Here is a 10,807-nt window from a genome sequence, read left to right as displayed (position 1 = left end):
GAAATAATTTATAATTAATATTATTTTAGAAATGTTATATTTTTGATGGCTACTTTGATTGGACTTGTTGGTCCACTTTCATAATATATATTATTAATATAGTTTTATATAGATTAATTAAATTTGCAAGAGGAAGAGGAAAATGATGAAAATGATAAGACAAACTTACAGAAAAATACAGCAAGATGTTCTACGTCGTTAATAAGAGTTTGCAATGTTTTTCTATCAGCGCTTTCGATAACATCAGGCGTGGAACTACGAAGATCTAAAACCCAATCTAAAATAGCTTCCTCGTGCATCATATCTCCTGTATAAAATTGACGAAATTTGTGCCTGTAAAATGCAAGAGCTGGTAGCCCAGGTAAATCGTATTCCTTTTCAATCCCTTCGTCAGATATTTTAACAAAATCAATATTTTTTTCTTCGCATTCGTCGTCAATGTTTTCTAACTCTTGCAGAATTTTTTGGCTCTTTTTGTCACCTTCCTTATCTGTGCCAAAAATAGTAGTTTAAATAAACTTACAAAAGAATGAATCTTTTTGTATTAAAAGTTAAGTATTATGATATTATAAAAAGTAATGCATGCGCGCGATTAATTAGATAAGAGACACTTACAAAAGAAAACAACAACATAATCGTTTTCATCTAAAATATTTTCCAACAGCTTGGAATTAACCTCTTCGATCTTTCCTGGTATCTCCAGTGTATTTTCGTCAGTGATCCAAGAAAGAACTTCGTCTTCGTCTCCAAGATCACCAGGATATATCAAAGGTTCTTTGTTTCGGAAGAAAGCCAGTGTAGGAAAACTTTTAATACCATATTTCTTGGCAAGTGGCAAATCTTCCGTTGTTACGAAAATGATACCAGCTTCGTCGAGCTCGTCATCGATATTTTCTAATTCTAAAAGAACGTTATCGCAGCTATCACCTTCGTCGCAGTTTCCACCTGGTGAAAAGAAATTGCGAAAGTCAATACGCCACTTAATAATAATAATAATAATAATAATAATAATAATAATAATAATAATAATAATAATAATAATAATAATAATAATAATAATAATAATAATAGTTATAATAATAGTAATAATAATCATTTGCATTGTACACTTACTAAAATATACCACAACATATTCGTGTTCGCTTATGAGATCGGTCAGAATTTCATCCGTGACCTCTTCGATCGTGGCAGTGTTTTTTTGTTCGATCAACCATTCCAAAACTTCATCTTCGTTGAGAAGATCACCTTCGTAAATAGCTGGTATCTTATCTTCGAAATAAACTAAAGTAGGAAGATGATCGATACCATATTCTTTCGCTTCTGCATCATTATCCATTCTAATGATAACAATGCCTTCCTTTTCGAGTTCATCGTCGATATTTTCTAATTCGTTTAAAATACGTATATCCTGCTTGTCGTCTTTGTCGTCTATAAACAAATTATACAATTTCATTCATCCATACATTATTACAAATACAACAGAGAGATTTTAGATTTTCTTACAAAAAAGAACAGCAAGATATGGTGAAGTTTCAATGAGCTTTTCCATCATCTCATCCGTTACTTCAGGAATCTCAGTATGTTTTTTCTGATGTAAGAGCCAACCCAATAACTGATCTTCGTTCATTAAATCACCTATAATAAAATCAATATAATCAAAATTGATCATTTGAAATATTTCAATGAGTTTATTGAAATGTTACCTTCGTAAACGTGAGGTATTCTTTTTTCGAAGAAAACTAAAGTTGGAAGGTTTTCAATACCATATTCCTTGGCTTCATCTAAATCATGAATCTTAACAAAGGCTATGTTATGTTGATCACAATCATCGTCAATGTTTTCTAATTCGCCAAGTACGTTTTTACTTTTTTTTTGATCTTTGTCATCTAAACAACAACAACAACAACAACAACAACGATAACGATTTTATTCCAACGATAATTATTATATTAAGCGGTATAAAAAATAAAAAATAACAAAAAAAAATAAAAATAATAATCAAATTTATTACTAACAAAAAAGTACGGCTACGTGGGGCATTTTTTCAATAACTATGTCTAACATCTCGTCGGTGATGTCCTCTATTTGTTCACTCTTTTGCTGTTGTTCCAACCATTTCAATACCTTCTCCTCATCCTCCAAATTACCCTCGTACATCGTTGGTATTCCTTTTTCAAAATAGAGCATACTTGGTATCTTTTCTATACCATATTCCTTTGCTTCTTCAGCGTTATCGATTTTCACAAAAGTAATTCCCAATTGATCGCATTCGTCGTCAATGTTCTCCAATTCGTTTAAAATCCTTTGTGATTTTCTATCGTTGTTATCATCTTATTACGTAAAAACAATTGGAAAAATATTCAAATATAAAATTAGGTCATAATAATAATAATAATAATAATAATAATAATAATAATAATAATAATAATAATAATAATAATAATAAGCTTAAACTTGAAAAAGAACTTACAAAAAAGAACAGCCAAAGTTTTGCCATCCTTTATCAAACGATCCAACATCTCATCGGTAACATCTTCTATCTCATCTTTTTCTAATTGAGATAACAGCCATTCTAAAATCTCATCCTCGTTTTCAACGTCACCTATAATTATAATAATAATCTGTTATATAATAATCTATCTGTTGGATAGTTTAATTTATTAATACATACATTTGATCAATACCACCTACCGTCATAAACATTTGGAATTTGCTTTTCAAAATAAACAATAGCTGGTATAGAATCAATACCAAATTCCTTCGCTGCTTTTTCATCGTCAATCTTAACGAATTGAATCCCATGTTTGTCCAAATCGTCATCAATCTTTTCAAGCTCGTTCAATACTTGCATCGAATCTTCGTCACCGTGATCGTCTGTTTGTTTAAAATACAATTCGACTTATTATAATAATTATATATTATAACGTACATTAACAATTTTATTGCTTATTGATCAAAATATACATATACTTACAAAATAAAACGACCAAGTTATCGATGTTTCCAATCAAAGTGTTCAATGTTTTAGCCGTTACATCTTCGATTACATCTTCTTCATCGCCAGTACTTTTATTTGCTACTAGCCATTCCAATACGTCTTCCTCTCTGCTCAATTCGTCTATGCAATCACATTGAATTTATTATTTGACCTTTGTCAAATTCATCTTTACATCTTTACAAGTTTTTCTATAATTGATAGTTGATACATACGTTCGTAGATAATAGGTATTTGGTGCCTATAATAAACGAGAGCCGGTAAAGGTCCGAGATTATATTCTTCGGCAAGTTGTTCATCAGCAATTTTGACAAAACCAATACCCAATTGATCAGCTTCGTCATCAATATTCTCCAATTCTTGAAGTGCTCTCAAGCATTTTTTGCAGTCTGGCTTGTCTGTCCCATTAGAAATAAAGTGATAGATTACAAATCCTATCTCCATCATCTTCTTATTTTTCATTTGACATTAAATTATTCTTTCTCTTTTGTATTATAAAATAGCAATCAATTTCTAAAAAAAAAAACTATATAGCAAAACTGTTTCATTTGGTGAAATTTCATTGGTTCAATTGATGCGAGTAGAACATGGAAAAACAAAATAAATATATCCTATAATAATATTATAAATAGTATGCATTTTTTATCATTGAGAACATTACAGATGACTACTAAATTACTAAATAAGTAGACAAAGGACACACCATCCATATACAACATGTATCTAAGGTATTGTTTTAGCTTTCTAAGAAAACATCAAATTTGTTGTTAATATAGAATAAAATAGCAGAATAAAATATATAACCGTCGAAAGAAAAAAAACGTCAACTAGAAGCAAGGTTTAAGTTAATATACATAAAAGAAAAGCATGTACATAACATATATATACATACATGATAGATAAAAGCACTAATGTAAAAGGTAAGGATTGGTAGATTTGCTTTTGAATGTGTACTTACTAGAACCGGTGCCAGCACATCGCTGCGTATCCGGACCTATCCACATTAACACACACAAAAACGTTTCACATATATGTAATATTTACAAGTATTGTCATAATGCAACGGGTCGCAAAGCGAAACGTTCGACGAATCTCATACGTAATCGTAAATTAAATATCGCATTAGGCATGTAGCTTTGCTCGACGAGAGTCGTGATTTACTAATTTTTTATCAATTGATTGCGATATATTGGATCTCATATTACAAGCAATTCGCAATCATCTTACTTTCAATCATTACTTTCGTCAAGCAACATTAATTATGCCAGCAGAACTGCAGTGTGTGCATTGACTTTTATTAAACAATCATCGGTAGTAAATTGTGTATGCATGTCTTCTTCTGTTCTATCATGTTCTTATATACATATATGTGTACATATACATATACATATACATACATGTATATTTTCGTGTTCTTTGCGATACGTTATGTGCGCAAACCTTCTTGGTACCTGTACCTTGTTTGTCGCTAATTAATCAAAAAAAGAGACATAGAGACAATAACGATTCATTACAGAAAGAATAAGGAAAAACAAATACTAACATTAGGTAAGATTGAATAGATGAGTATGTATCTACAGGTAATCCCAAAAGGTTTGATACTGACCTTTCATTGTCATAAATTTAAACGTTAAAAACCTTTTGGGGATATCCTGCATATACGTATGGGTATATATGCGTTGTTATTTGTGTAAGGATTTATTTATAACATATAACGAAAATAACTAACGAGTTATGTGAATGACAACATTAGATATGTACAACAATATATATGTATATACAGAGTTATGATAAATATTGCTTTTTTTTACCGTTTGTTTACTTTTTAGACACGTCCAGTTGAAAAAAGGGAATATATTCAAGCGCGCAACAAGGACTAGGAATATGAGAGTGGAAAAAGAGTAAATAAGGAATGATATTTGCAACACGTCTATCACAATGAAGTACAGCTACTTATCATGGACTATGTTTGATATTGTATTGATATATATATATATATATATATATTTATCCTTTCTAAAAATATCCGTGTTGTCCTAGTGGGACTAGTATGCCGTAGGAACGTAACTTTTAAAATGAATCATTCATTTTCTAGACTATTATTTAATTGTATTGCTCTGTGATCGAAGAAATCGCTCTCTCCCAATATGATGCTAATTTGAAGTAGATTGAAAAAGAACAATTCGAGAAGAGGATATGTAAATAAAAATAAGGAGACAACAAAATAAAAACTCACAGAAAAGAACCGCTACGAATTCGGTATCTTCGACGATTTTATCCAGAATTTTGGCATTGACTTCTTCTATCCGATCAGGTAAATCCATTGCTTCTAAACTAGTAAGAAAGTCTAAAACGTTTTCTTCGTCCATCAAGTCTCCTAAAATGATGAATGATGAATTATTTATAGGAATTTATTTAATATTATTTTCATTCAATTATTTCAAAAAGGATTTGATATTTGTCATGATGATCCTAAATATTAAACAAATTTTAATCTAAGAAATATTACAAGTGTTTCAGAGTAAATAGATTACTCTAGATTTTGTTCACAAATACTTGTGTCTTATGAATATTTCATTGAACAAATTATTTATAGAGAGGGGGTGGGAGGAGGGAAAATTGTTTTATTATTTTTGTTTTTCAATAATAAATTGTTCAATCTCACCATCGTATATAATTGGTTCTTTTTCACGGAAATACGTGAGGGCAGGGAAATTTTTAATTCCATACTGTTTCGCAACTCTTTTATCGTTGATCTTGACAAAATCAACTCCAAAGTGATCCGTGTCATCATCTATTTTTTCCAATTCGGCTAATACTTTGTCACATGTCGTACAGCTTCTCGCATCTGTAACCAATCAATTATACTATTTTATTATTATAAATATATATCATTTATAGACATATTTGTTATAAATTAGATGGATAAACATATATTTCTTTTTATTTTGCGTGATTTGTTTCAACTTGGAATATAGGATAGTTTATATCGCGATTATTTTGTATTTTTTATCGTTAATTAGATCTCTAGGTTTTGTAAGTATTCAATAGTTGGTGCCGTATTTTAATTCAATTATTTCAATTGATTCACGTGACACGTATTTTTTTTTTTTTTCAAATTTACGTACGACATAATCTTGCTTTTTCCATTTTTTCCTATATTATTATATCTTCATATATTGTTAACACAAATTAACACTTTTTAAATAATTATACTCAAATATGAGATGATTAAAATGTCAAATTACAAATTTCATGTTCTTTTGTGCTTAATATTTCAACTCACCGAAATTATAAGTGAAAATTAATTAGACTCCATTGAACAGTTTAATATTATATTAAATGAACGTATATTATAATAAAGCCACAGCAACGCGTGGCCGGGGCACCTATATATTATATAATTTTTTTTTCTTTTTTTTTTGTGTTTTTTTCTTTTATTATCGCCTTATCGTATTCAAGAACATCTCGAGCTTCAGGTTCATTGAAAATTCAGTCCGCACTTTTGTATTTTATGTTTTTCACCAGTCTCTTGGCAGACTTGTCCGAGCTCTTTGCCGGCTCTATTTGCGGTGTCGGCTGACCGTGCTCTAAGCGAGTATTCGGTTACAATTGTTGAATATGGAACGTTTTACAATTAATTGGCATAAATAGGTTAAACAATACTTTACACAATCTACTCTAGACATTCTCCTTACATATATATGAATAATAGAAAAACAAATTACGTTTTTCTTATACAATTACTTCTACTACTTTTATTTTGTATTATTTCATAAAAAGTATTTCTCATCATTAGGAGATCATCCATTATAGTTTTTCATAAATGAATTAATTGTATCTCCAGTATCAAGACAAAATTTCTATTCTTCCTGAAATTGTAAGTATGATATAAAAAAAAATTAAACACATATAAATTATATTCCGTATTAAAATGTTATTTCATATTTTATTTCAGATCATCGCATTATTGAATTCATGATTAACATTTGTAAAAAAAAAAAAAAAAAAAAATAAATAAATATTATGCAAGAAAATGATACAAAAACAAATGAAATTTTACATATATAACAATTTGTATTTTAAATAATTCAGGATTCTTAAAAAGAAAATTCATGGCTGCCATTTGTAAAACAAAAGACTAAAATACTATCGGAGAGTAGAAAAAAAAAAGTGCAATGGTAATAATAAGATTATTTGCTTAGCAATAGGCAAATCGAAAAAGAAAAAGAAAGAGAAAGAAGAAAAAAAGGAAGGAAAAAAGAAAAAGATAGTCTACAAGAGAAGCGGCACGAGACGATGAGAGCGGGAGAACGTGCCAGCTGGAAATAGGTTCGACGTGAGAGCTCGTGGTCCGGGTCCTCCTCCTCTACGTATACATGCGTATAAGTGCGTTCGAAGACGAAGACATCGTCGACGAACCGCGACGATTTGTTGCCCGGGCTTTTACACCAAGCTTCTTCCTTTTTTCTTCTTTTTTTCTTTTTTCTTTTTTTCTTTTTCCGTAGAAGATTATGCTTAGCAATTTTCTTCCACGTGATCAACCAATAATGCTACCTCAAAGTACGAATGGATCGTCGAAATTCGTAGACACACGGTAGTAGTAGTAGTAGTAGTAGTAGTAGTAGTAGTAGTAGTAGTAGTAGTATTAGTCAAGCTTTTCTGATTAGTAGGGTAAGCGCGAAAGAGGAAGAAAGAAAGATAGATAGAAAGAAAGATCGTGTGTGTGTGAGAGAGAGAGAGAGGCTTGGAGGCAAAAGCCAAAATAACTCGAACGGGTTCTAAATGCGGCAGAGTGCTCGGCCTTGCTACAGCGCCTTTAAGAATCAAGTACCACTCTAGGATGATTCCTGTATACAAAATTCATACGTTTTTCTTTCCAACCGAAATAATTTCGGTATATATATGTTAACAGATATTCAGTAATTATTAATTAGAATTAATAAGTAGTAAGAATTTCCCATTTGAAGTAGTTTCTTCATACGTAAATGTTCATTCATTGATCGAGATTAGGCTATATTTCGGTGGTTTTTTCTTTTTTAATTTATTATCGTCTTTCGTTTAAACTCGATGAATTTAAAGCAACATCGAGCACGTGTGTGTTATATCTCCCCCACCCCCACCTACATAATACCACCCCTCATTCCCTACCTTCTTTCAGTTTATTACAATACATAGTTCGCTTTTAGGTATGAGAGTTTCTCTCTCACTGGGTGGATAAACTTGGCAGAAACAGTGAATTCGTGTCTGTTATATCACACAGGAAAATTGCCTTGATGTGTCTATAGAGAGAAGGTCATAATTCCTTCTTAGATCGTCTATAGTGTTCATGAATTCAAGAAAGTAAACTGTCCTAAATGCGTTAGTTAGTTAAAGCATGTATTAACATTTTCTAACTGTCTCTAAATACAAGTATCAAGTGCCAAGTTAATGTGAAGTCGCTGAACCAAATGATATGTAACCTTTGATGGAGTTCATTATGTCGTGTATAAAGAAACGTCATGGAAGTATTCAAATATGTTTTTTTTTTTTTTTTTTTTATAATAGTACAGTCAATAAAACTATAATATCATTTATATGAATTCAATTATTTTCAAGCGATTTCATGAAAATTCTTAGTTACATAATCTGTTTTATATGAGCAAATAGTATTGTGCTCATATAAAAAAAAAAAAAAAAGTAATTTTATTAATAATTTTATTAAAAGTCACATGCAAATGTCCACGTGGCTTAATAACATAACTCTTGATTACTATATTTTTATTAATAGAAAAAAGTTATAAGCTAAGCAATATTACTTTGGTATAAAGAAAAGAAAAATAACAACAGTTAATACAATGTAACATGATCACCAGTCTATCTATCTACTACCTATAAGTAGAATCGACCTGGCGGATTCCTTTTTCATTAGAATAAGTTTTAAATAAGTTTTGTAAGATGGATCAAAATTATTCGTACACCTTCCCGACATTATCATCATATTGATATATGTGTTTAATGTGTTTGCAACCACCGAGCAGATTGTTCCTCTGTTAATGTATATTACGTGTATGCATGCTAGAACGTAATATATGTGTGTAAAAGACAAGACAAGATTCTACTTTCCGCCCCCCCCTACATAATGTTTTTAGCTTGTATTCGTAACAATGTAATTACGATTACGTTAACGTTTATGCAATAAGATACGAAGAGAAGAGTATAATATTCTTGAAAACCTTCCAATAAATTCTCTTCCTATCGTTTACGTCAGCGCATCGCTATCCTGCACAACAGTATTATACAGACTCGTGTGTTATGTTCATGATTACGAGCGATGAATGATCATTCGATGTAGTTTACTAGACAACGGCATGGCCTTATTCTAAGTAAACGTAAGAATTAATCTAATTAATTGGAATATAGAAATGCATCTATTCTTTTATTTTGTCAAATAAAATGCGACCTAATAGAAATTCAAACAAAAAAACAAAAACAATTAATTATTCGCTAAAACAATGATTAAAATCAAATGGTGTAACATACGGCATCTTCATCAGCTAGTAAATAATGAATAATCCACTTGAAAGTAACAAAATATAATAATGAAAATAATTGAATGAAATATAACATAGTACTTTATTCTCTAGACACTCATTTAAATATGTATTGAGAATGGTATATAGTATATATAGTATATATAGTTGGACAAAAAAAAAACCAATAGTTGTTGATTAGGCTTACACCAAAACACAGCAACAAAATCCTTTTCGTTAAGGATTCTTTCGAGTTGTTTGGCAGTGACTTCTTCGATCACAGATTCCCCGTCCTTGCTAACACCAAAGGTCCTACCACCACCCCGAGACCCTGAAGAAGAATCGTCTTGTTTCGTCCTTGAGGCGGCGTCGACGCGACCAATCGAGGCCGTTATTGCAAGGAAGACGGTCAAAGTGGTTAACATCGTTTTTAAGGATATAAAAGAGGGAAAAAATAGGGAGGAGCTCGAACCGATGCTATTCCGCCTTCTTCTTCGCCAGCACCAACACCACCGACCGAATCTTACCGTCGAACCGTCGTTCCCCGTCGACATCGTCACACTGACTAACACGCCGCAGCTATTTTTGAATTTTTCGACAGCGGTTTTGCCACCGTTACGATCACTATACGACGACGACGACGACGACGACGAAGACGATGAGGAGGATCAAGAGGACCAACGTAAGACATTGCAGCAATGTCTATAAGAGAAAAACGACGACACGCATACACACAAGCTTTTCTATTATCATCTTGTGTATCTACTACCGGATTCCTTTATAGTTTCCTTCCGTTTTATCTTATTCGATTGGATATTCAAAAATAACTATCGATTGTCTGCAATTTAAATGGAATAAGACTTTCATAGATATTCTAAGGATTTATCATGAACATTTTGGTAACTTTTAATTTTTGTTTCATATTATTCAGGGCCATATTTTGATTAAATATTATTCTTAGAAAATGAAATGGATAAAAAATTGTATTTAAATTTATGCATTAGAAATGGATATTTTTATTGTAAATATAGAACACGAATAATTGTGTTTTGTTTTCTTTTTCTAATCATATTTGATTAGGAAGTTAGAAATATATAATCATATCAATTAGATCAGAGTAGTATAATAATTGTAGGATAAAGAAATCATTATTTATATATTTACGTGAATAAGTTTTTGCTTGTATTAGAATTATTGTGAAAAATATTGAACAAATTGTAAGTTCGATGTTTTTCGGTCTCTAAACTCTAGCCGTTATTAATATCACGATATAAAAATACTATGAGATGAGTGACGTCAG

The 10,807-nt window shown here is 30.9% G+C and overlaps 1 protein-coding gene across 6 annotated transcripts in view; it reads right to left on the bottom strand.

Annotated features, from left to right (window-relative positions):
* hlk (hulk) overlaps nucleotides 1-10,804 on the bottom strand; it is a 25,922-nt gene extending 15,118 nt beyond the window's left edge. For 4 of the 6 annotated variants that reach the window (XM_015330209.2, XM_015330211.2, XM_089178804.1 and 1 more), the window contains exons 1-14: nucleotides 9,716-10,804; nucleotides 5,661-5,843; nucleotides 5,232-5,372; nucleotides 3,954-3,989; nucleotides 3,211-3,393; nucleotides 2,975-3,118; nucleotides 2,692-2,874; nucleotides 2,471-2,602; nucleotides 2,016-2,330; nucleotides 1,704-1,886; nucleotides 1,504-1,635; nucleotides 1,114-1,428; nucleotides 616-945; nucleotides 170-490 (exon numbers count right to left, since the gene is read on the bottom strand). In XM_015330209.2, coding sequence (XP_015185695.1) covers nucleotides 170-490; nucleotides 616-945; nucleotides 1,114-1,428; nucleotides 1,504-1,635; nucleotides 1,704-1,886; nucleotides 2,016-2,330; nucleotides 2,471-2,602; nucleotides 2,692-2,874; nucleotides 2,975-3,118; nucleotides 3,211-3,393; nucleotides 3,954-3,989; nucleotides 5,232-5,372; nucleotides 5,661-5,843; nucleotides 9,716-10,061 — 2,944 coding nt within the window. In that variant the 5' untranslated portion in view covers nucleotides 10,062-10,804. The remainder of the gene's footprint in view (nucleotides 1-169; nucleotides 491-615; nucleotides 946-1,113; nucleotides 1,429-1,503; nucleotides 1,636-1,703; nucleotides 1,887-2,015; nucleotides 2,331-2,470; nucleotides 2,603-2,691; nucleotides 2,875-2,974; nucleotides 3,119-3,210; nucleotides 3,394-3,953; nucleotides 3,990-5,231; nucleotides 5,373-5,660; nucleotides 5,844-9,715) is intronic. The other 2 variants (XM_089178809.1, XM_015330210.2) reach the window with 2 other exon arrangements.
* Nucleotides 10,805-10,807: the final 3 nt, after the last annotated feature.

The sequence above is a fragment of the Polistes dominula genome, unplaced genomic scaffold, assembly GCF_049000335.1.
Source record: "Polistes dominula isolate Pdom_NZ unplaced genomic scaffold, Pdom_raw_medaka contig_18, whole genome shotgun sequence".
Classification (NCBI taxonomy): domain Eukaryota; kingdom Metazoa; phylum Arthropoda; class Insecta; order Hymenoptera; family Vespidae; genus Polistes; species Polistes dominula.
The sequence above is the reverse complement of the archived record's forward strand: the minus strand, read 5'-3'. Positions and strand labels throughout refer to the sequence as shown.